At 44.4% G+C, this 25,740-nt stretch overlaps 2 protein-coding genes across 3 annotated transcripts in view; one reads left to right on the top strand and one right to left on the bottom strand.

The window, feature by feature from the left end:
* ptpn11a (protein tyrosine phosphatase non-receptor type 11a) overlaps positions 1 to 16,015 on the bottom strand; it is a 33,700-nt gene extending 17,685 nt beyond the window's left edge. Inside the window, exons 1-9 of one of the 2 annotated variants that reach the window (XM_085792471.1) lie at positions 15,656 to 16,015; positions 14,928 to 15,050; positions 12,053 to 12,247; positions 6,416 to 6,611; positions 5,166 to 5,285; positions 4,883 to 4,996; positions 4,463 to 4,559; positions 4,078 to 4,187; positions 3,837 to 3,989 (exon numbers count right to left, since the gene is read on the bottom strand). In XM_085792471.1, the coding sequence (XP_085648597.1) occupies positions 3,837 to 3,989; positions 4,078 to 4,187; positions 4,463 to 4,559; positions 4,883 to 4,996; positions 5,166 to 5,285; positions 6,416 to 6,611; positions 12,053 to 12,247; positions 14,928 to 15,050; positions 15,656 to 15,669 (1,122 nt within the window). In that variant the 5' untranslated portion in view covers positions 15,670 to 16,015. Of the gene's footprint in view, positions 1 to 3,836; positions 3,996 to 4,077; positions 4,188 to 4,462; positions 4,560 to 4,882; positions 4,997 to 5,165; positions 5,286 to 6,415; positions 6,612 to 12,052; positions 12,248 to 14,927; positions 15,051 to 15,655 lie in introns of both variants that reach the window. The other variant, XM_085792472.1, reaches the window with a different exon arrangement.
* A 1,600-nt stretch (positions 16,016 to 17,615) lies between these two features.
* Positions 17,616 to 22,806, top strand: tmed2 (transmembrane p24 trafficking protein 2). Its single transcript, XM_085792470.1, has 4 exons — positions 17,616 to 17,901; positions 19,072 to 19,264; positions 21,976 to 22,083; positions 22,679 to 22,806. Exons 1-4 carry the CDS (start codon positions 17,719 to 17,721, stop codon positions 22,801 to 22,803), a joined length of 609 nt encoding a protein of 202 aa, XP_085648596.1. The 5' UTR covers positions 17,616 to 17,718; the 3' UTR covers positions 22,804 to 22,806.
* Positions 22,807 to 25,740: the final 2,934 nt, after the last annotated feature.

Genomic DNA, 25,740 nt, shown 5'->3' with positions numbered 1-25,740 from the left:
ACAACAAGGAGATTCGGTCTATTGTTCTCATGTTTTCTACCAGGAAGTAGCTGTAAACAACAAGGAGATTCGGTCTATTGTTCTCATGTTTTCTACCAGGAAGTCGTTGTAAACAACAAGGAGATTCGGTCTATTGTTCTCATGTTTTCTACCAGGAAGTAGTTGTAAACAACAAGGAGATTCGGTCTATTGTTCTCATGTTTTCTACAGGAAGTAGCTGTAAACAACAAGGAGATTCGGTCTATTGTTCTCATGTTTTCTACCAGGAAGTAGCTGTAAACAACAAGGAGATTCGGTCTATTGTTCTCATGTTTTCTACCAGGAAGTCGTTGTAAACAACAAGGAGATTCGGTCTATTGTTCTCATGTTTTCTACCAGGAAGTCGTTGTAAACAACAAGGAGATTCGGTCTATTGTTCTCATGTTTTCTACCAGGAAGTAGCTGTAAACAACAAGGAGATTCGGTCTATTGTTCTCATGTTTTCTACCAGGAAGTAGCTGTAAACAACAAGGAGATTCGGTCTATTGTTCTCATGTTTTCTACCAGGAAGTCGTTGTAAACAACAAGGAGATTCGGTCTATTGTTCTCATGTTTTCTACCAGGAAGTCGTTGTAAACAACAAGGAGATTCGGTCTATTGTTCTCATGTTTTCTACCAGGAAGTCGTTGTAAACAACAAGGAGATTCGGTCTATTGTTCTCATGTTTTCTACCAGGAAGTAGCTGTAAACAACAAGGAGATTCGGTCTATTGTTCTCATGTTTTCTACCAGGAAGTAGCTGTAAACAACAAGGAGATTCGGTCTATTGTTCTCATGTTTTCTACCAGGAAGTCGTTGTAAACAACAAGGAGATTCGGTCTATTGTTCTCATGTTTTCTACCAGGAAGTCGTTGTAAACAACAAGGAGATTCGGTCTATTGTTCTCATGTTTTCTACCAGGAAGTAGCTGTAAACAACAAGGAGATTCGGTCTATTGTTCTCATGTTTTCTACCAGGAAGTCGTTGTAAACAACAAGGAGATTCGGTCTATTGTTCTCATGTTTTCTACCAGGAAGTAGCTGTAAACAACAAGGAGATTCGGTCTATTGTTCTCATGTTTTCTACCAGGAAGTCGTTGTAAACAACAAGGAGATTCGGTCTATTGTTCTCATGTTTTCTACCAGGAAGTCGTTGTAAACAACAAGGAGATTCGGTCTATTGTTCTCATGTTTTCTACCAGGAAGTCGTTGTAAACAACAAGGAGATTCGGTCTATTGTTCTCATGTTTTCTACCAGGAAGTAGCTGTAAACAACAAGGAGATTCGGTCTATTGTTCTCATGTTTTCTACCAGGAAGTAGTTGTAAACAACAAGGAGATTCGGTCTATTGTTCTCATGTTTTCTACCAGGAAGTAGCTGTAAACAACAAGGAGATTCGGTCTATTGTTCTCATGTTTTCTACCAGGAAGTCGTTGTAAACAACAAGGAGATTCGGTCTATTGTTCTCATGTTTTCTACCAGGAAGTCGTTGTAAACAACAAGGAGATTCGGTCTATTGTTCTCATGTTTTCTACCAGGAAGTAGCTGTAAACAACAAGGAGATTCGGTCTATTGTTCTCATGTTTTCTACCAGGAAGTCGTTGTAAACAACAAGGAGATTCGGTCTATTGTTCTCATGTTTTCTACCAGGAAGTAGCTGTAAACAACAAGGAGATTCGGTCTATTGTTCTCATGTTTTCTACCAGGAAGTCGTTGTAAACAACAAGGAGATTCGGTCTATTGTTCTCATGTTTTTCTACCAGGAAGTCGTTGTAAACAACAAGGAGATTCGGTCTATTGTTCTCATGTTTTCTACCAGGAAGTCGTTGTAAACAACAAGGAGATTCGGTCTATTGTTCTCATGTTTTCTACCAGGAAGTAGCTGTAAACAACAAGGAGATTCGGTCTATTGTTCTCATGTTTTCTACCAGGAAGTAGTTGTAAACAACAAGGAGATTCGGTCTATTGTTCTCATGTTTTCTACCAGGAAGTAGCTGTAAACAACAAGGAGATTCGGTCTATTGTTCTCATGTTTTCTACCAGGAAGTAGCTGTAAACAACAAGGAGATTCGGTCTATTGTTCTCATGTTTTCTACCAGGAAGTAGTTGTAAACAACAAGGAGATTCGGTCTATTGTTCTCATGTTTTCTACCAGGAAGTAGCTGTAAACAACAAGGAGATTCGGTCTATTGTTCTCATGTTTTCTACCAGGAAGTAGCTGTAAACAACAAGGAGATTCGGTCTATTGTTCTCATGTTTTCTACCAGGAAGTCGTTGTAAACAACAAGGAGATTCGGTCTATTGTTCTCATGTTTTCTACCAGGAAGTAGCTGTAAACAACAAGGAGATTCGGTCTATTGTTCTCATGTTTTCTACCAGGAAGTAGCTGTAAACAACAAGGAGATTCGGTCTATTGTTCTCATGTTTTCTACCAGGAAGTAGTTGTAAACAACAAGGAGATTCGGTCTATTGTTCTCATGTTTTCTACCAGGAAGTAGCTGTAAACAACAAGGAGATTCGGTCTATTGTTCTCATGTTTTCTACCAGGAAGTCGTTGTAAACAACAAGGAGATTCGGTCTATTGTTCTCATGTTTTCTACCAGGAAGTCGTTGTAAACAACAAGGAGATTCGGTCTATTGTTCTCATGTTTTCTACCAGGAAGTCGTTGTAAACAACAAGGAGATTCGGTCTATTGTTCTCATGTTTTCTACCAGGAAGTCGTTGTAAACAACAAGGAGATTCGGTCTATTGTTCTCATGTTTTCTACCAGGAAGTAGCTGTAAACAACAAGGAGATTCGGTCTATTGTTCTCATGTTTTCTACCAGGAAGTCGTTGTAAACAACAAGGAGATTCGGTCTATTGTTCTCATGTTTTCTACCAGGAAGTCGTTGTAAACAACAAGGAGATTCGGTCTATTGTTCTCATGTTTTCTACCAGGAAGTCGTTGTAAACAACACGGAGATTCGGTCTATTGTTCTCATGTTTTCTACCAGGAAGTCGTTGTAAACAACAAGGAGATTCGGTCTATTGTTCTCATGTTTTCTACCAGGAAGTCGTTGTAAACAACAAGGAGATTCGGTCTATTGTTCTCATGTTTTCTACCAGGAAGTCGTTGTAAACAACAAGGAGATTCGGTCTATTGTTCTCATGTTTTCTACCAGGAAGTCGTTGTAAACAACAAGGAGATTCGGTCTATTGTTCTCATGTTTTCTACCAGGAAGTAGCTGTAAACAACAAGGAGATTCGGTCTATTGTTCTCATGTTTTCTACCAGGAAGTAGCTGTAAACAACAAGGAGATTCGGTCTATTGTTCTCATGTTTTCTACCAGGAAGTCGTTGTAAACAACAAGGAGATTCGGTCTATTGTTCTCATGTTTTCTACCAGGAAGTCGTTGTAAACAACAAGGAGATTCGGTCTATTGTTCTCATGTTTTCTACCAGGAAGTCGTTGTAAACAACAAGGAGATTCGGTCTATTGTTCTCATGTTTTCTACCAGGAAGTCGCTGTAAACAACAAGGAGATTCGGTCTATTGTTCTCATGTTTTCTACCAGGAAGTAGCTGTAAACAACAAGGAGATTCGGTCTATTGTTCTCATGTTTTCTACCAGGAAGTAGTTGTAAACAACAAGGAGATTCGGTCTATTGTTCTCATGTTTTCTACCAGGAAGTCGTTGTAAACAACACGGCAGCGTCTAGTCAGTATATAAATCTATGGTGTTCATGGTCGACACAGAGCTTCCCGTGCCGGTCGGTTGCCGTGGCTACGTGGCTCACCTTGCCGCGCTCCGCCTCCTTGGTCGTCATGACGATGACTCACCTTGCCGCGCTCCACCTCCTTGGTCGTCATGACGATGACCCTGGAGTTCTCCTGGAACACCATCCTCCAGAAGTCGCTGACGGTGTTCTGCAGGCAGCCCTGCGTGGCGATGTAGCTCTTCCTCGGCTTCGCCGCGCTCGGCTTCGGCTCCGGCTCCGGCTGCCACGGCAACGACACATAGCAACAACACAGCCATTATCACCACGGACACAACGGATCGGGGGTTTGATTCCCTGAGGACGGCGTGCGTTACCATGACGGCGGGAGCGACCATGATGATGTTGGCGTTGATGTAGTCTGAGCCCGGCTCGTTGAGGTCGCCGTCGTTCAGGACGACGCGCGTGTGGTCGACTGCAAACACACACACACACACACACACACACACACACACACACACACACACACACACACACACACACACACACACACACACACACACACACACACACACACACACACACACACACACACACACACACACACACACACACACACACACACAGACACACACACACACACAGACACACACACACACACACACACACACACACACACACGGTGTAACTAGTAACTGTACTAGTAGTATCAGTAGTAGTACTACTAGTACTAGTAGTATGAGTACTCACATGGCAGGATGTTCTTGTATCTGTTCTTGTTCTTGTTCTCAGCTCGTTGTCCTTCTTTACGACTGTAGAGCAGTTTACACTCCTGCTGCTGCAGCGTCTGGAAGCAGAGTAATCTATTACCACCTGTAATCTATTACCACCTGTAATCTATTACATTATTATGTCTTTACGACTGTAGAGCAGTTTACACTCCTGCTGCTGCAGCGTCTGGAAGCAGAGAGGAGTAATCTATTACCACCTGTAATCTGCTTCACATCCATCCCATCATCGACACCAACATTCAGCCTCGTTGCCGTTAGAGACGAAGGACATGAGACCGATAGAACGAGACTCTGCAGCTCGTCTAGTTCCCGTCGTGTTCGTCTAAAAGCTTCTGGTCCATGAAGAGACAGAAACATGAAGAGTTCCTGCTTCACTCACCTCGAACTCTTCCCAGAATCCCTGCTTCACTTTGTCCGTGGCCTCGGCCAGTTTGCTCAGCTCCCGCACTCGACTCTCGATCTCGGCGGCGTTGATGCGAGTCGTGTTGAGAGGCTGCGGAGGAGAACGGGTCAAACCAACGAGTCAGAACAAACCAAGACGTTACTTCCTGTTGGGAAGCGGAGCGGCAACTTCCTGTTGGGAAGCGGAGCGGCAACTTCCTGTTGGGAAGCGGAGCTGCAACTTCCTGTTGGGAAGCGGAGCAGGAAGTGACGTCACCGACCTGTTTGAGCTGCAGCACGGTGCCCAGAGTCTCCACCATCGGGTTCTTCTTGTAGTGCTCCACCAGGTCGGTGAGGGAATCGAACTTCTCGCCGCCGCCGACGTCGTACTTCAGGTCGTGCTGCAGGAGAAACAACAGTCACGTTAAGAGATAAATATCTTTTACATGTGAGAAAGTAACTGTTTAGATCCAAATCTACGGCCAGTTGATCCAAACGACGGCTGTTTAGAAGTTTGCTCCGATGTTTTTCAGAGAAGTGAAGCTCTGCAGCGACCGGGACATCACAGAGACAGCAGCCGGTCTGCAGAGCTGCTCGGCCGGCCAACCTCCGTCCTCATCCCGGGGGAGAAAACCATCGCTAATTAACTTACCCGCAGGTTTTTAGAGGTTTACCACCGGCTGGTTAAAGTATTTCTAGGAGATAAATGTTGGTCTCAGTGATGAAATCTAACAGCTGTATCAGTAGCATTAGTTAGTGTGAATGTAAAGTGAAGCTTCCTGTGTGTGTTGGACAGAAGAGCAGCGCTGCCTCGGGGCTCTGGAGCCTACGGACACAAACCACCACATTTACATCAACAAATACATGTTTTACAATCAACACATCAGTCTGCAGTAAGTTTTATGTTACTAAGCTGCTGTATCTGACATGGTTACGGTTTCCTGCTCGTCCTAAGTGACTCGCCCACTGATGATGTCACGGTTCACAAGGAAAAACCAACTGTTTTTTGGTTTCGCTGCGAACCGACTTCTCAGGTCCCGAACCAATTATCATTTCAGTCTGAACGCGCCGGCCGGTTCAAAGCTGCGTCAGGAAAAAGAACCGTGCCGGAGTGTGAAGCCGCTGTGAGTGTCTCGGTGTGTGTGTGTGTGTGTGTGAATGAATGAGTGTTTATTTCGATCACAGCATCAAAATTTCAACAAAACAAATTCAAGGTAGTAACAAATACTATTTAGCTGGTCGAAAAGGGTTGCAGCTGAAGCAGAGCTCATAGCTGCCGCACCCTCGTTTCTCATTTCATTATAAAAAACCATAAGCAGTCTGATGGGAATGGAGCATATGCATACACACATACACACATACACACACCTACACACACACATACACACAAACACACACACATACACACACCTACACATACACACATACACACACACACACATACACACACATACACACAAACACAGTCCGTCCCCCACCGACCTCCTATATCCACAAACCTTCACAACTCAAAAACAGTCGGTGTGTTCACCTTGCAGCAGATCATGACGTGCGTGACCTTGGGTTTGCTGTCGCTGCTGCTGTCCGTCTTGTCGTCGCCGGTCCGGACCGACAGGACGAAGTCTCCCGGGTGACTCTGGCTCTCCCTCACCAGGAAGCTGCCGTTCTTCCCTTTCTCCGTCAGCAGCTTCTCCGCCTCTCGGCCCGACAGGTGGCCGTGGAACCACCTGCACACAACACGTCCCCATCTAAGCTTTTATTCATTTACTTTACATATTCTTAAGTTTTAATAAATCTTCCTTTAACTTTATCTGTGTATTTTAAAATAGTTTTATATATACACCATAAATCCTGCAATAGCAGCCGGAGCTTTTATTTAATATTAGAACAAAGATGAAGCTCCTCTCCAGTGGTTCTGTTGTTCCTGTTTAAGTGTATATAGGCCCCTAACCCTAACGCCTATATTGAATGAAACTCTGAATGGAATGAAACTCTGAATATATTGAACGAACCTTGAATATATGGAATGAACTCGGACCTCTAAATATATTGAATAAAACTCTGAATATATTGAATGAAACTTGGATATGGAATGAACCTTGACTGACGTCATCAAGGCACTTCCGTGGTCTTGGTTGTTAATAGTAACGTGTGTAACGTATATGCTGCTGTAACAGGTGAGTGACAGTATTCAGCTGAATCTCGCTGCAGCGTCTCGAGGTTCCCGCTGCGGGCGACACTCGGGTCTCAGCCGTCGCTTCAGCGTTTCACTCGGACTCCATTTCCTTTTCTTTGCATCCTGACAACTGCTGCTGCTGCTGCTGCTGTCAGGCTGCACAGCTGAGCCCCAGAAGGATGCTATATATTCAGAGTTTCATTCCATATATTCAGAGTTTCATTCCATATATTCAGAGTTTCATTCAATATATTCAGAGTTTCATTCCATATATTCAGAGTTTCATTCAATATATTCAGAGTTTCATTCAATATATTCAGAGTTTCATTCCATATATTCAGAGTTTCATTCAATATATTCAGAGTTTCATTCAATATATTCAAGGTTCATCATTGAATATATATATATATATATATATATAAAAGTAAAACCAACATTTGGTCTAATTTTCTCTTTAAAGCTAAAAGTGGTCGTCAGCTCACAGCTTCGTTAACCCTTTATTATAGAGATAATACACATAATAAACTCAGTTTTTACTTGACTGAAGCTTCTGTGCTGTGAAACCCTGAGACGTCTTCGTCTCAATGAACCAAACCACTAAACAAACTGGTTTATTATCAGAGCAGAGACAAAGTGACACACACACACACAAACACACACACACTTCACCAGAGTCTCAGTTTAACGCCAGTCGGACACTTCCTCTTTCTCTGCTTGGAAACAACGTCGTCGTCTTCACAGCAGTTCTGGTTAATGTGATGAAGTGTGTGTGTGTGTGTGTGTGTGTGTGTGTGTGTGTGTGTGTGTGTGTGTCTCTGCGTGTGTGTGTGTGTGTGTGTCTGTGTGTGTGTGTGTGTGTGTGTGTGTGTGTGTGTGTCTGTGTGTGTGTGTGTGTAGCTACATGTGTAGTATCACAGACAGCGGTTCCTCCCATGAGACTGAAGCAGCTCTGTTTAATACACTGAGTCTTTTTATGCTCTCAGCTGCTTCATCCCTTAACCCTAACTGTGCCTTCACACCAAAAGCTTCCAAAGCATCAAAAACGCTCGAGGCGTCAGACAAGACAGCTCCCAAAACGGCAAATATTTTCAGCCGCTTTGGCCGCTCGTCAGGTGACTGACGTCAAAGTTCGATCGCGCTGGTCATTGGAGCCGAAATACAAAAAAAAGAAAAAAAAGGAAGCTGAAGGACATCTCTATTCTGACAGGCTGCCGCCGGTTGCCTCTGAACCGCGTCATAGCTCATTACCCTAAAGTTAACTATGGCTCAACTTCTCATCTGGTGAAGCTTTGGAAGCTTTGGAGGCTTTGGAAGCGCGGCGACGCCTGTTGACGCTTTGGACACTCAGTGTCGCCGGCTCTCATTGAAAATGAATTGACTTCCGGCGTTTTGACGCTTTGGAAGCTTTTGGTGTGAACGTACAGTAACCCTAACCCTTCATCCCTTAACCCTTCATCCCTTAACCCTAACCCAGCTGCTTCATCCCTTAACCCTTCATCCCTTAACCCTTCATCCCTTAACCCTTCATCCCTTAACCCTAACCCAGCTGCTTCATCCCTTAACCCTTCATCCCTTAACCCTTCATCCCTTAACCCTTCATCCCTTAACCCTTACCCAGCTGCTTCATCCCTTAACCCTTCATCCCTTGACCCTTCATCAGGAGTTTAATGTTTAAAGTTTCTCTGTAGTGGAACCGCTGGTCAGAACCAGTAGAGATGAAACCTCTCCAGCTGCAGCGACTTCAGCACCAACAGACAGAAACACAGTGCTGTCTGTGTCGCCATGACAACCTGCTCAGAACAGCATCCGACTTCATCAACAGTACAAACGGTCCCATCCCATAAAACGAGGCATCAACCAGCTGCTAGCTCCGACTGGTTCCTATTGAAGAGACTGAAGCTCCGACACTCAACACTGAACCAACGTGTTGAATCTAAAGGGTTAAAGGGATATTCTGGCATAACTTTAGGCCATGGTAACACCATGGTAACACAGAGTTAGACCCCCCCGCGAGAGATGAAGTCTGCTAACCGCTAGCTTCTCTAGTTGTAGCAACGTTAGCAATGACCGCACCATAACAAACAGCGCAGTATACGGATCCACTAGCCACTGATCAAAAAGCCACTTACAGCCACAAATAATGCTCAGAACAGCACCAAACATCATCAACAGTACAAACAGGGTCCCATCCCATAATACGAGGCATCAAACATCTGTTAGCTTAGCCTGGTTTCTATTGAAAAGAGACGAAAACAACTCACCCACTCTGCTCCAGTTATACGCTATGCAGCAACTTAGGCCGACTGGCAGCACAAACATCTGGTTTCAGCACAAACATCTGGTTTCAGCACAAACATCTGGTTTCAGCACAAACATCTGGTTTCAGCACAGACATCTGGTTTCAGCACAGACATCTGGTTTCAGCACAAACATCTGGTTTCAGCATAAACATCTGGTTTCAGCATAAACATCTAGTTTCAGCACAAACATCTGGTTTCAGCACAAACATCTGGTTTCAGCACAAACATCTGGTTTCAGCATAAACATCTGGTTTCAGCATAAACATCTAGTTTCAGCACAAACATCTGGTTTCAGCACAAACATCTGGTTTCAGCACAAACATCTGGTTTCAGCATAAACATCTGGTTTCAGCATAAACATCTAGTTTCAGCGCAAACATCTGGTTTCAGCGCAAACATCTGGTTTCAGCGCAAACATCTGGTTTCAGCACAAACATCTGGTTTCAGCACAAACATCTGGTTTCAGCACAAACATCTGGTTTCAGCGGCCACCGACAGGCAGTGACCACCGCAGCTGCCCCTCTTTCACTTGACTCTGACTTCCTTCAGCTCGTCTTCAGTAAACTCGGTCTCAAACTGACTGTAGCGCCCATCGAAATGAAACCCTGGACCCTGTTTGTCCTGTTGATGACGTTTGGTTCTGTTCTGAGCATTATTTGTGGCTGTAAGTGGCTTTTTGATTGTTGGATAGTGGATCCGTATACTGAGCTGTTTGTTATGGTGCGGTCATTGCTAAAGAGGTCAGAGGTCAGGGGGTGAGTTACCTCCCTGTTAAAAGGGTTTTCCATGGAGTTTTTCCTCAGTGGATGTGAGGGTCTAACGCCGGGTTCACACCGGATGCCGAAGCGCCGCGAATAGCCGCGGAGCGGAGTCCGCTTCCATTCGGCGCCCTCGTTAACTGGTGTTGTAGTTCAGACTAGACGCGGAGCGTCGCGGTCCTCCGCGGTCGGCTCGCGCCGTGGAGCGCCGGTTTCGGCGTCTGCTCTATTTTGTGCGCGAGCCGCGGCCGACCGCGTCAATTCTGGCAGGAAGTCACACAAAGAAACACGAGAGAATCCGGTCAATTTTCAAAATAAAAGCGATTTTCAAAATAAAATACCGCGATTGACAAATGCGACCGTATTTATATTTGTCAGACTCAACAGAGAACAAGAGAGATGAAAACACACACACACAGGATAGGGAGACACGGAGTGGGCTGGCTGCAGGGGGGCGGGGGGGTCAAAACACACAAACAAACAGGGAAAGAGAGAGAGAGAGAGAGAGAGAGGCAGAGACGAGTTGTTGTAAAGTGAAGGAGGACGTGAAATTAATCTTGGAAGTGAAGTACAGGGAGTTGTTTGACCCACAGCACACGGTGTTATAATTATATGAGGTTATTTACTTATCCATGATGTAAAAAAACACAGCTCTGAATGTGAGTAAACAACAGCTGAGGAGCAGAGGCGCTGAGACCGCCGCGGAGAAATCAGCGTCTGGTGTGAACTGGAGGGACGCGGCTCGCGCGCGATTTCGCGCTTCGGCGTCCAGTGTGAACCAGGCGTAAGGACAGAGGATGTTGTTATGATGGGATGTAAAGCCCTTTGAGACAAACTGGTGGTAAAAACAGGCTATACTAATAAAATTGCCTTGCCTGACGTGGGGTCAGAGGTCAGAGGTCAGAGGTCAGTTACCTCTCTGACGAGAGGTCAGAGGTCAGAGGTCAGTTACCTCTCTGACGAGAGGTCAGAGGTCAGAGGTCAGTTACCTCTCTGAAGAGGTCAGAGGTCAGAGGTCAGAGGGTGAGTTACCTCTCTGACGTGGGGTCAGAGGTCAGGGGGTGAGTTACCTCTCTGACGTGGGGTCAGAGGTCAGAGGTCAGGGGGTGAGTTACCTCTCTGACGTGGGGTCAGAGGTCAGAGGTCAGGGGGTGAGTTACCTCTCTGACGTGGGGTCAGAGGTCAGAGGTCAGAGGTCAGTTACCTCTCTGACGAGAGGTCAGAGGTCAGAGGTCAAAGGTCAGAGGTCAGTTACCTCTCTGACGTGGGGTCAGAGGTCAGAGGTCAGTTACCTCTCTGACGTGGGGTCAGAGGTCAGAGGTCAGGGGGGTGAGTTACCTCTCTGACGTGGGGTCAGAGGTCAGTTACCTCTCTGACGTGGGGTCAGAGGTCAGGGGGTGAGTTACCTCTCTGACGTGGGGTCAGAGGTCAGAGGTCAGAGGTCAAAGGTCAGGGGGTGAGTTACCTCTCTGACGTGGGGTCAGAGGTCAGAGGTCAGGGGGTGAGTTACCTCTCTGACGTGAGGTCGGAGGTCAAAGGTCAGAGGTCAGTTACCTCTCTGACGTGGGGTCAGAGGTCAAAGGTCAGAGGTCAGTTACCTCTCTGACGTGGGGTCAGAGGTCAGTTACCTCTCTGACGTGGGGTCAGAGGTCAGAGGTCAGTTACCTCTCTGACGTGGGGTCAGAGGTCAGTTACCTCTCTGACGTGGGGTCAGAGGTCAGTTACCTCTCTGACGTGGGGTCAGAGGTCAGGGGGTGAGTTACCTCTCTGACGTGGGGTCAGAGGTCAAAGGTCAGAGAGGTGAGTTACCTCTCTGACGTGGGGTCAGAGGTCAGAGGTCAGAGGTCAGTTACCTCTCTGACGTGGGGTCAGAGGTCAAAGGTCAGAGGTCAGTTACCTCTCTGACGTGGGGTCAGAGGTCAGAGGTCAGTTACCTCTCTGACGTGGGGTCGGCGCAGTTGAGCGGGTACTTGAGCTCGATGACGTCGCCGTTCTTCTCCTTCAGCTGCCCGTGATGCTCCATGTAGTACTGCACCAGCTCGGCCAGCGTGGCGAACTTCTCTCCGCCGTACAGGTCGTAGTAGTCGCCCGTGTTCTGGATCTTAATGTGGGTGACGGCGCCATTTCTCCTGCACACACACACACACACACACACACACACACACACACACACACACACACACACACACACACACACACACACACACACACACACACACACACACACACACACACACACACACACACACACACAGTCAGGTGGAGGAAGAGGAACCGTCATCATCATCATCAAAGTTAAATAAAAAACCAGATTCAGGTTTATTTTATATTTATTGACTGATGAGGTCACGTCTTTATCAGGGTTCAGTCTGATAGTTGTTGTTGTTGATGTTGTTGTTGTTGTGTGACAGTGTTGTATCGTGTTATTACCAACCAGACGTCACATATACAACAGAATAAAACTTTATTAATACGCTGCATCAGCAGCATTTTAATGAGATGTAATTATACCGATAAATAGTTGATCCACAGAAACACGATTAGAAAACGGATCAAACGGTTCAAACTGCTGAGTTCATTCACCAGTTTTAACTCGTCTCAGATACATTACACCTGTACGGTGGAACGCCGCGTCGTCACGACTACGACCAGAGCGACTCGGCGGCGGCGCTGTGCTGCTGATTCACTGGAGGCGACTGCCATCAACAACAACAATTTTATTTATAAAGCACATTTCAAACTCAATGAGCTTCACAAAAATAAAACAACATTACAGCTGGTAAAATACGTAGAAAAAACACAATAAGAAAACAATAAGAAGAAAGTGTTGCAGATTAAAAACAATTTAAAAACTAAAAAACTCGTTAGGGGGGAAATATTGCAAATTAAAGAAAAACAACAATTACAAACTAAAAGCTTGTGAAAAAAGAAATGTTTTTAGTGCTTTTAAAAGAAGACCTGAGTTGGTGAGGTAGGGAACAAAGAGTAGTCCAGACCATAATGAGCTGAAGCACCATGAGCTGAGTCTGAGTGGATTTAGACCTTAACTTGACATCGTCTCAGAACGACAGAAAAGGAGAAGTTGTGGCCGTCTGAGGCGGAGCAGCATGAAACCAGCCGTCGTTCTGTTTCCATGGCAACTAAATTCAGTTTAAAGTTTCAGACGTGACAGAAAAACCTCTCAACGCCGCTGACGACACGTCACCGAGAACAAAACCACTAATTAACGTTTAACTGTCGTTTCATCTGAATAAAGAGTTGAATCTTTATTTCAGCGTGAAAACTTAAAACACAACAAGAAGAAGGAAACTGATCCTCGTCTTTTATTTTTAATCTGATTAACGACTTTCAGCTCTGGTTCGATCTCCCGTCAGCGACTTTCTGGTTTAGACCGGTTCATCACGGCTCCAGCTGACGACAGAAACTCATGAGAATAAAAACCGTCAGTTAAAGTCACTGTTCATAATTAAAGTATCGATCTGTGAACTTTAACGGAGCTCAGATCGAATCCTGAGAGCAGTTAAATAAAGTTGAATAAAGTTGAATAAAGTCTGAATCAGAAATAAAAGCTGACGATGACCAGAGGTTAAACACAGAGCTGCAGCTGAATAAAGACTTCAGCTGAATAAAGACCAACGTGTTGAGAAGCTGCAGCTGAATAAAGACCAACATGTTGAAAAGCTGCAGCTGAATAAAGACCAACGTGTTGAGAAGCTGCAGAGCTGCAGCTGAATAAAGACCAACGTGTTGAGAAGCTGCAGAGCTGCAGCTGAATAAAGACCAACGTGTTGAGAAGCTGCAGCTGAATAAAGACCAACGTGTTGAGAAGCTGCAGAGCTGCAGCTGAATAAAGACCAACGTGTTGAGAAGCTGCAGCTGAATAAAGACCAACGTGTTGAGAAGCTGCAGCTGAATAAAGACCAACGTGTTGAAAAGCTGCAGCTGAATAAAGACCAACGTGTTGAGAAGCTGCAGCTGAATAAAGACCAACGTGTTGAAAAGCTGCAGCTGAATAAAGACCAACGTGTTGAAAAGCTGCAGCTGAATAAAGACCAACGTGTTGAGAAGCTGCAGAGCTGCAGCTGAATAAAGACCAACGTGTTGAAAAGCTGCAGCTGAATAAAGACCAACGTGTTGAAAAGCTGCAGCTGAATAAAGACCAACGTGTTGAAAAGCTGCAGCTGAATAAAGACCAACGTGTTGAGAAGCTGCAGCTGAATAAAGACCAACGTGTTGAGAAGCTGCAGAGCTGCAGCTGAATAAAGACCAACGTGTTGAGAAGCTGCAGAGCTGCAGCTGAATAAAGACCAACGTAAAATGTGTTGAGACACATAAAGTCACTCATTTTACCGTCGGCTTGACAACGGACGAGGTGAAGCTGATCCTTGATCCTTGATCTCAACGCTGATAGGCTGTCGCGTCACGCGATGTCGCGTCAAAAGTTCAATATTTTCAACTCGCGCGTTGACACGATTTTCGCGGCATCGCATCCATCACATCGCGTCGCCCGGCGCGATTTCGCGTCTAATCGCGTCTGTGCATTGACTTTACATGTAATCTCGACGCGCGACAACGCAGCATCGCGTGTGGTGTGAACACCCCTTTAGCGACAGCGTGTTAGCGGTTAGCGACAGCGTGTTAGCGACAGTGTGGTAGCGGTTAGCGACAGCTTGTTAGCGGGTAGCGGTTAGCGACTCACCGGACCGACAGCGTGTTAGCGGTTAGCGACAGCGTGTTAGCGGTTAGCGACTCACCGGACCGACAGCGTGTTAGCGGTTAGCGACAGCGTGTTAGCGGTTAGCGACTCACCGGACCGACAGCGTGAAGTCTCCTGGGTTGCTCTTACTGGGCCGCGCCAGGAAGCTGCCGTCGACGCCGCGCGTCAGCAGCAGATTCTCCGCCTCCACGCCGGTGATGTTGGGATGGAACCACCTGGGAGGGAGCGGAGGAAACACACAACTTACTACACAACTCAACACACAACTCACAACTCACTACACAACTCACTACACATCACACAACTCACAACTCACTACACAACTGCTCATTCCTGCTGCTTCAACAACACAACAACACGCTGAACGCTGGAGTTCAGAGTGAAACAGAATCGACGTCTTCAGCTTCAACGAAGTTCTGAACTTCTTCAGCTACTGATCGATGAGGTCGTTGTTTACAAACTGAACCTACTCTTTGTTTCTATACATACATGTATATACATATATATATATATATATATGTGTGTATGTGTATATATATATATATATATATATATATATATATTGGCCTGTATACGTATCTCTGTGGTAGAAACATTTAATACAACACAATACAAATATAAGGTTAATAACCTATAGCCTAATGTAAACATCAAGACACAGGATTATTATGACTGTGTGTGTGTGTGTGTGTGTGTGTGTGTGTGTGTGTGGATGATGAAGCTGCACTTCCAGAAACATCTGCATGCACACACACACACACACTCACTCACACACACACACACACACACACACACACACACAGTGTTTTTCAGACTTTACCTCCGTGACGTCATCTTGTCGTCTTCTCTGTTAGCCGTTAGCTGTTAGCCGTTAGCCGTCATAGATATATATACTTGTTCTATGAGTCAGTATATATATCTATGGTTAGCCGTTAGCCGTTAGCCGCTAGCCGTTAGCCGTTAGCCGCTAGCTCAGCTAGCTTCCGCCCGATCCGCGTCGCTCAGCGGCCGAACAGCTTCGGCTCCTCGGTTCGGCTCGGTTCGGCTCGGTTCGGCTCCGGTCGCAACGGGTTCGAGTCCCGGCATCAACGCGCCGGTTCCACGGTCACGGAACTAGAGAAACAAAGTGTTTTGGGCCTCGGAGACTTCACAGCTCCTCGACTACTGGCCGTCTTCTTCTCCTCCTCCTCCTCCTCCTCCTCTTCTTCTGCTCAGGGCGAACTGCAGCCGAACAGCGCGGTGTCGCCACCTGCTGCTGAGGCGGTGGAAGTACCGGACCTCCGCGAACTACTGGCGAAGTCCGCTGTTCGCCGCCGCTTCGCGCTCCGTTGAAGCCGCAGACGGAGCGGCGCGGAGCGTCGCCGCGGGGTTCGCCGAGGCTCCGCGAACAGAACCACCGCCGCTGCTGCAGAATGAAAGGGTTAACTAACTCTGAACAACTAAACAACTGTTTCAGTTTCCTGACGTCTTTAGGTCAAAACTGTCTCATTCACATTGTTCCTGACTGAATGTTTATTAAAAACTTCTACTTTTATGTAAATTAGGTGTATTTAACAGATCAAAACTTATACTTTTATGTAAATTAGGTGTATTTAACAGATCAAAATGTATACTTTTATGTAAATTTGGTGTATCTAACACATTGGGTCAATTTACCCAGTTGAATTTAATTTAATCTAATTCATATTCCGACTTCCTCCACTGATACTGCTGCAGTGTAAAGTGATGAAATAACTAGACCATTAATGTCCCTTAAGTCAAGTGCAAATCATACAAAACTATATGTATTATAAACGAAAATGTTATAAGAAGAAGATGTTATAAGAATATATAAATGAGAATAAATATTTAAGGAAGGCCCATGTTAGATTCCTCTTCTTCTTTTAGTTGTCATGTTGCATTAAACAACACAGAGGAGGCTCTGGTGTTCACATGTTGTTTTATATCATATATTACATTGGTCATGATCATTTTATTGCATTTTAATATTTTTTTTTGTATCTAATTTTGTCGTTATTGTAGGATAAAGACTGGAAGTAAACTTACTCACCCATAAAAGACGTGCTAACCTACTTGTCAAGCTGTTATCCATAGATATACATACGTATATATATCTATGGCTATTATCAACGTCTTGGTGAAGCGGTTAGCGCCGTCGCCTGCGGTGCAGAACGTCGCGGGATCGATCCTCGCTCAGGACAAGTCCGAACTAAACATCAACGGTCACATATGTATATTTATTTATTTATCAACATATTTTTAATCCACTCGTCTCATTACTACAATAAATACTAATAGCAGTAATAACAACAATCAGCTATAGTGAGAGTATTTAAAAAAAACTAAAAAACAAACAAACAAAAAACCAGGATATACAGGAAGTAAGATAACCTAGGATTCTAGGTGGAGAAGGGATAGGAATTAATAAGCTGATGCTTCTTCCTATTCATTTTCAAACATACAAGGTTTCTATTGACTAGTGCTTCAAGTGTAATATGTTATTCACATGTTTGAAATAAAGTATTCATTCATTCATTCATTCATTCATTCATAGTTATTGTTATTAACGTTGACGTGTTGATTTTAGCTCCTGCTTGTGTGTTTTTCTTCTTTTTGCCTTCGCGCTCTGTTCAGTTTGTCCCTCGCCGGCTCCGGTTAATCCGTACGTGGCAGTCGCCGAGCGGCTCCTTCCTTCCTCCGACTCATAGAGGTTAGCTATACTCACACCGACTACTAGTAACCTAGTACTACTAGTATAGTACTACAGTAGACTATATACTGACACCGACTCTGCTGCAGCTCCGACCGGTCACTGAGCCCCGGGAACCCGCCTCTAGAGCTCCGTGTTTCTAACCCTCCACCAGACCACCAGACCAGCGGACCATGGTGCTGACGGTGTCCGAGCTGCTGCTGCTGCTCTGCGGCCTCTGCTCCGCCGCGTCCGGCTACTTCGTGAGCATCGACGCCCACGCGGAGGAATGTTTCTACGAGCGGGTGAACTCCGGCACCAAGATGGGCCTGATGTTCGAGGTCGCCGAGGGCGGCTTCCTGGACATCGACGTGGAGGTAACACTTAGCTTAGCTTAGGTTAGCATAGTTAGCTTAGCACGGTTAGCACGGTTAGAGGCTTCCTGGACATCGACGTGGAGGTAACACTTAGCTTAGCATAGGTTAGCATAGTTAGCTTAGCACGGTTAGAGGCTTCCTGGACATCGACGTGGAGGTAACACTTAGCTTAGCATAGGTTAGCATAGTTAGCTTAGCACGGTTAGCACGGTTAGAGGCTTCCTGGACATCGACGTGGAGGTACAGTTCAGTTAGCTTAGCTTAGTTAGCTTAGCTTAGTTAGCACGGGAAGATATATTACATTAGTTTTAAAATGAACACGAACTGAACACGGAGGCCTGAGCTAACCGCTAGCTGCTAATGCTAGCTGCTAACACGTATATAATCCTCTATTATATGTCTATGGCTGCTAACTGTTAGCCGTTAGCTGCTACTGTTAGCCGCTAACGGCTAACGCCTGCGTAACGTCAGGTGAAACCACTCAGGTGTTTCTGTGTTTGTGATGTTTAAACTCTGTTTGTCCCGGTTTGAAAACTGGAAAACAACAACAGAAACAGTTTATTGTGTTTATTGTGTTTCTAGATGTTTATGTTGTGGTGAGTTTGAGACTAAACTGAATTATTCACAGATACAGGAAGTGTGTTAGTGGTAGCATATGTCATGTTTGACTTCATTAAAACTGTGAAGCTGATTAATTTTCAGACTTAAAGACTAACTGTATTTACTCAGCACAGTGAGACTGTAACGACAGATCACAGAGTATTTGAGTCGCCTCTTTCACATTTTAGTAAAACATCAAACATCTAATTTACTGGCTGCACAAGTAGATGAAAAATGTACTTGTGTACTTGTACTTGTCTCAGGTTTTAGGGGCGAAACGCGTCCGTCTGAATGTTGTTCTGCTCTTCTCTCTGTGTGAACAATGTTTAGTTTTTAAGCCGGTTAAAAGCGTCGACATGATGCAGGAATCTGGTGTTTGTACCACATGTTGTTGCTGACGGTGTCGTCACGCTGTTCCTCCAGATAACCACCGACTGATATTAATAAACGTTTCACTGTCGTTTCACTCTGAATAAAGAGTTTAATCTTTATTCAGAGTGAAAACTTAAAACACAACAAGAAGAAGAAGGAAACTGATCCTCGTCTCTTATTTCTAATCTGCTCCTCCAGATAACGGGGCCCGACGGGAAGCAGATCTACAAAGGCGACCGAGAGTCCAGTGGGAAGTACTCGGTGGCGGCGCACATGGACGGGACCTACAAGTTCTGCTTCAGCAACAAGATGTCGACCATGACGCCCAAGATCGTCATGTTCACCATCGACATCGGAGAAGCTCCTAAAGGCCAAGACATGGAGACGGAGGGTGAGCCTTTAGAGACGTTAGATCTTTAGTTTAGATCTCAGGGATGCAAACAGCCGAACAGCCAAACTCGCTTTGTTCACGACCAGTTAGGTGACTTGTGTGAATCGTTGAGTTGCTGTCAGGCTGCAGGTGTTTAACGGAGCTCTGCCCCGTTTCAGAGGTGAAGGAAGCTCTAGTGGAAAGACGTCGCATGTTCAATTCCAAAAGTGAAACTAACATTATATATATATATATATATATATATATATATATATATATGTATATATATATATATATATATATATATATATATATATATATATATTTATATATATATATATATATATATATATATATGTATATATATATATGTATATATACATATATATATATATATGTATATATATATATGTATATATATATATATATATATGTATATATAAATATGTCCATTACACACTGAATGAAACATCCCATGTCTTTATTTATTCAGTTTATTTTAACAGTAATAATTATGACTAACATTCAGTGAAGACCTAGTCTGGCCTGACGGAAGTGCGTTGCTGCGATTAGCCTCTGATTGGTCGGAACGAGCCACCCGGCGGAAGTCCCGCCTCCGTGCTGCAGCTTTCACAGTCGGCCCGGCAACGGGAAACATCAACAAACAACAACAGGAACCGAACCATGGATCTATTAAACATCCGTGTCATGAACCGAACAGAAGAATACATATCCGTCAGCGGATGCCGACCGTCGTTACACCGCGGACCGAAATCCAGTTTCCAACCGGCACTGTTTTGCAAGCGCACCGTTGCTACGGCGTTGCTACGGCGTTGCTACGGCGCCGACCACAACGATTGTGACTGGTTGAAAGAATTCCAAACGGCTGGAGCGTTTTTTTCTCTGATGGCAGAATCATAGGCGGAGCAGCCAGACCTTCTTCTTCTCTGGAGGGGGGTCTGGCCAGCGAGACCAGTGAAGACATAAAAATCAGTTTCTCCAAAATTGAAATATTGCAAAGGAATTTTTTATTTTTTTAAGCGTTTTTAATCTAGAAATGTTGGCCTTCTGAAAACTATGTCCATCTATATGGAAATGGACTTTTCTGTGATATTGTAATGTAATTATTAGTTAATGGTGCCCCCCCCCCCATGGTGACCCCCCCCCCCCCCCCGACCTGTTTGCATCCCTGATCTACATCTGTGTGTTTCCTTCTTTCTTTCTCTCTGCTTGTTGCTCCTGTTGATCTCATCTCATCTCTTCATTTCCTTCTTCACCTCGGGGCACTTTCCTCCTGGTTGTAGGTGGCGACAGCTGGGATGGTAGGAGGAGGCGTTGCCCCGGCGACGCCTTCAGTTTGCACTGCACTGCAGAGTTTCCTCTAACAGAGTTGTTTTGTTTCCTTAGAGAAGAAACTAAACTAATGTTTGTAGCTGAGAAACTGTCATGTTGGAGAATGGCTTCATGATCTGCACAAAGGAAATGTTCTAGAGACGTGTGGCGTCACCATGGCGACTGAGCAGCATCACCGCCACACGTCACCATGGCGACTGAGCAGCATCACCGCCACACGTCACCATGGCGACTGAGCAGCATCACCGCCACACGTCACTATAGAGAGCCGAAGCGGAAGCAGGAAGTACCGTCGCCATGGGAACTCAACTCTGAAAAAGTCTCCATGTAAATGAACGGGACTGAACGTTTTATTTCTAATGTGATGATAAAACTCTTTGTCCTCGACCTTTAAAACATCACGGTTCATGAAGAGAAACCAGCTGTTTGTTGTAAAACTGTTGTAGAATAAAACTCTGAAGAGTCCGTAACCATAGAGACTCCAGGTGGCGTAGTGACGTCACCATGGCGACCACATGGCGTCCAGACACACCAGATCTGTAGTCACACTAAATCCATTCTTCTGTTGCCGTGACAACTGCTGGTTTCTCTCCATGAAACGTGATGTTTTAAACAGGTAGAGGTCATATTTTGGTAACACTTTACAATAAAGGTCCTTAATTAACGTTAGTTAGTACATTATTAAGCATTAATATATAAACTAATGTGTTAATTAATGCTGAGTAATGCATACATAATGATAACTCATTACATTATTCAACTTTTAAATGTATTAACTAACTCTGAGTAGTAAACATGAATTAACTGCTTACTAATAGGCTACATTAATCAATGTGTTTCCTAACCCTAAGTAACCCATAATAATGATTGTTAATATATCTGTAAGCGGTTAATTAATGCTTAACTAACATTAATTAAGAGACTCTTATTGTAAAGTTTTACCCAGATTTTATTCTCATGACAGAATTCAGTCGTATCAGAAATAAAGTTCTATCTATCTATCTATCTATCTATCTATCTGTCTGTCTGTCTGTCTGTCTGTCTGTCTGTCTGTCTGTCTGTCTGTCTGTCTGTCTGTCTGTCTGTCTGTCTGTCTATCTATCTATCTATCTATCTATCTATCTATCTATCTGTAAAACTTTCAGTCCCGTTCACTCACATGGAGCCTGTTTCAGAGTTCAGTTCCCATGGCGACGCAACTTCCTGCTTCCTGAGGCTCACCATGGCGACTGAGCAGCAGCCACACGTCACCATGGCGACTGGCGCCACGGTGTTAACGCATGTGTTGCATAACGTCGTGCATGGTGTTGGTGTTGTTCCCACGGCGACGACGTTGTGAGTCTGTTTGTGACGGGTCGTTGTCATGGTTTCTGTTTCAGCTCATCAGAACAAACTGGAGGAGATGATCAACGAGCTCGCCGTCGCCATGACGGCCGTGAAGCACGAGCAGGAGTACATGGAGGTCCGCGAGAGGATACACAGAGCGAGTGAGTCACACACACACACACACACACAGAGACACACACACACACACACACACACACACACACACACACACACACACACACACACACACACACACACGAGTTACAAACATTGACACGTTTAAACGTCGGCTAAAAACCGTCTTTTTAGTGATTTTATTCTATTTTACAGTTTTATACTCTTTCTCATTGTAAGTTAACTGTTGTTACCTTATTGCACTTTCAATAAATGGGCTTTTTGGAGCCAATAAAAAAAAGCCAAATGCTTGATCATTCAAAGCCACATCATTTTTGTTGTTTTGGTTGTTTAAAAACGCAAAAAAAAAAAATTTTCCGATTACTCGATTAATCGATCGATAAAGTGCTAGATTAATCGATTACAAAAAGAATCGATAGCTGCAGCCCTAATATAGTTCGATCAAAATGTAAAGCACTTTGAACGGCATCTATTTGCTTTGAAAGGTGCTATATACACACACATATATATATATATATATATATATATATATATATATATATATATATATATATATATATATAAATAAATAAAATGTGATTGATGGATGGATGTTAACCGTCTGGTCTGTTCTCCCTCCAGTCAACGACAACACCAACAGCCGCGTCGTGCTCTGGTCGTTCTTCGAGGCTCTGGTTCTGGTCGCCATGACGCTGGGACAGATTTATTACCTGAAGAGGTTTTTCGAGGTCCGGCGAGTCGTGTAGAGCGACGCAGCGACGCCGCGATCCTCCGAGTCCTCCACCGTTTCCTCCAACACCAAGACAGTTTCTTCACGCGGGAAATGAGACGTTTGAGTAAAAACCCAAATCCATCGGATCACAGATGTTTTGTTGCTTCCTCCTGTTTAGTTCCTTTATTCATGTAATAATTGTTTGTTTGGAGCGAATGGCCCCAAGGTTCTGGGATAGATGTGAGTTTCATTATTATTTTGTTTTATTTTAAACAGATTTTTTTTGTCAAATGGTGTTGAATGATAATTATTACACTTAATCACAGTGCAGTTTTGCCTGTTTGAGTGCACGGCTCATAATCTGAAGTAAATTGAACGACGAAGGCAAAGGGATGCACGTCAGTGGCAGAATTAAGATTTAAATAAAAAGAAAAAATATATTCAGACGTGAAAACAAATTCCTTTGCTGGTTGTTTGAGGTGCAGGAGTTTGTTTCCAAGTCAGACGAAGTTCTGCAGGTTGTGTCTGAATGAAGCTGAAGGTTGAAGCTGCAGCGTCGAGCTCCTTCTGTCGCTCCACATGAAGCTTCACCCTTAACCCTGCAGCGACTCGACTCGCCCCTAACCCTGCAGCGACTCGACTCACCCCTAACCCTGCAGCGACTCGACTCGACTCACCCCTAACCCTGCAGCGACTCGACTCACCCTAAACCCTGCAGCGACTCGACTCACCCTAAACCCTGCAGCGACTCGACTCACCCTTAACCCTGCAGCGACTCGACTCGCCCTTAACCCTGCAGCGACTCGACTCACCCCTAAACCCTGCAGCGACTCGACTCACCCCTGACCCTGCAGCGACTCGACTCACCCCTAACCCTGCAGCGACTCGACTCACCCCTAACCCTGCAGCGACTCGACTCACCCCTAAACCCTGCAGCGACTCGACTCGACTCACCCCTAACCCTGCAGCGACTCGACTCGATGCTCAAACACTTCAACTATAAAACTTTGACTCTGACACAGATCTGATTTGACCTGAAGTCCTTTAGACGATACTGAAATACATGTTACATGTCGACTGCTCTCTGCTTTAGTTGCTGCTTCTTGTAGTTGGTTTGTCGGGTCGGGGATTTTAAATTATACGATTGTTTTTACGATTGTCAATTGTTTGCTTTTTTTTTTTTTTGCTGGAGCTCATCCAGTGACATGACGACGCCTTTTAAACTAATTCACAACATTAAAAACATAAAATACAAACACATCCAGCCCATGGCTACAGCTGCAGCGTGAAGGGCGTTGGTCATCGTTGCCATGGCTACAGCTGCAGCGTGAAGGGAGTTGGTCGTCGTTGCCATGGCTACAGCTGCAGCGTGAAGGGCGTTGGTCGTTGTTGCCATGGCTACAGCATCGAGGGCGTTAGTTGTCGTTGCATATTTCTGAATCTGCTCCGGTTTTGTACTAAAAATAACAAAACAGTGTCTGAGCTCCGGCAGGTGAACTGTCTCATCTTGTCATTTCAAGAGAATCTGATAAACGATCTAATAAACGATCTAATAAACGATCGTTTAAAATCTGTACAAATGTCGAATGTCGTCTGTGGAAAATGCCCCAAGTTTCATAATAAAGCCAATATTCTGTACAACTACTCCGGTGTCTTTGTAAACCAGGGGAAACTGAGTTTTGATGTGGAAGTTATTTAATTGACAGGACAGACGGACACAGCGAAGGGCCAAGTAGAAAAAACACAGATACTCGCAACTCTGCAGGACTCAGCGTATTTATTGTAGTGACGTACGTTTCGAGCAGTAACGATGTGCTCTTGGTCAGACAGTAGGATAGATAACAGAAGCCATCTTAAAGACTACTAGTCACATAACTTGATCAGGAGAGGATACCATTCAGCTGTCAACTCACAGGTGACAGGATTAACAGAAATAGCAAAGAACAGCACAGCAGCCTCTATACCATGACCTTAACAATTTCAGTGTATATAGATCAATGTACATTGTGTCACACAGGTAAAACACTATAAAAAACATTATACATTATACATTATACCAAGACTCAGGCCAAGAAACAAAGGGCCGTCGTGTAATAGAATTACAAAAATTACCAATAATAGATAGAATAAAGTTCTCAACCCAAACAATGGGATCAGACATAAAGTCGTCATATAGGATGGGTATAATGATATCTTAAAGTGCAGTATTCATAATGAAATGACAACACATGTCATGATAGAAGCAACAGTCATGACAAGCAGACAGCCATGATAGAAGCAACAGTCATGATAGATAGAAGCAACTGTCATGATAGAAGCAGACAGCCATGATAGAAGCAACTGTCATGATAGAAGCAGACAGTCATGATAGATAGAAGCAACTGTCATGATAGAAGCAACAGTCATGATAGATAGAAGCAACTGTCATGATAGAAGCAACAGTCATGATAGAAGCAGACAGCCATGATAGAAGCAACTGTCATGATAGAAGCAGACAGTCATGAAAGAAGCAACAGTCATGATAGATAGAAGCAACAGTCACGATAGAAGCAACTGTCATGATAGATAGAAGCAACAGTCATGATAGAAGCAACAGTCATGATAGAAGCAGACAGCCATGATAGAAGCAATAGTCATGATAGATAGAAGCAACAGTCATGATAGAAGCAACAGTCACGATAGAAGCAATAGTCATGATAGAAGCAACAGTCATGATAGATAGAAGCAACAGCCATGATAGAAGCAATAGTCATGATAGAAGCAATAGTCATGATAGAAGCAACAGTCATGATAGATAGAAGCAACAGTCATGATAGATAGAAGCAACAGTCATGATAGATAGACGCAACAGTCATGATAGAAGCAGACAGTCATGATAGAAGCAACAGTCACGATAGAAGCAATAGTCATGATAGAAGCAACAGTCATGATAGAAGCAACAGTCATGATAGATAGAAGCAACAGTCATGAT

This window comes from Trachurus japonicus, chromosome 12, assembly GCF_045865225.1.
Source record: "Trachurus japonicus isolate A0001 chromosome 12, Traja_1.0".
In the NCBI taxonomy this organism is placed as follows: Eukaryota; Metazoa; Chordata; class Actinopteri; order Carangiformes; family Carangidae; genus Trachurus; species Trachurus japonicus.
Note: the sequence above shows the minus strand (reverse complement) of the source record. Positions and strands in the feature narration are given on the sequence as shown.

Bases quoted from the DNA above. Each gene is read 5' to 3' on its own strand.
- tmed2 (XM_085792470.1), top strand. From the start codon at position 17,719: ATGGTGCTGACGGTGTCCGAGCTGCTGCTGCTGCTCTGCGGCCTCTGC. The intron at 19,265-21,975 runs GTGAGCCTTTAG...TTTCTGTTTCAG, and splicing joins CCAAGACATGGAGACGGAGG to CTCATCAGAACAAACTGGAG. The intron at 22,084-22,678 runs GTGAGTCACACA...TTCTCCCTCCAG, and splicing joins CGAGAGGATACACAGAGCGA to TCAACGACAACACCAACAGC.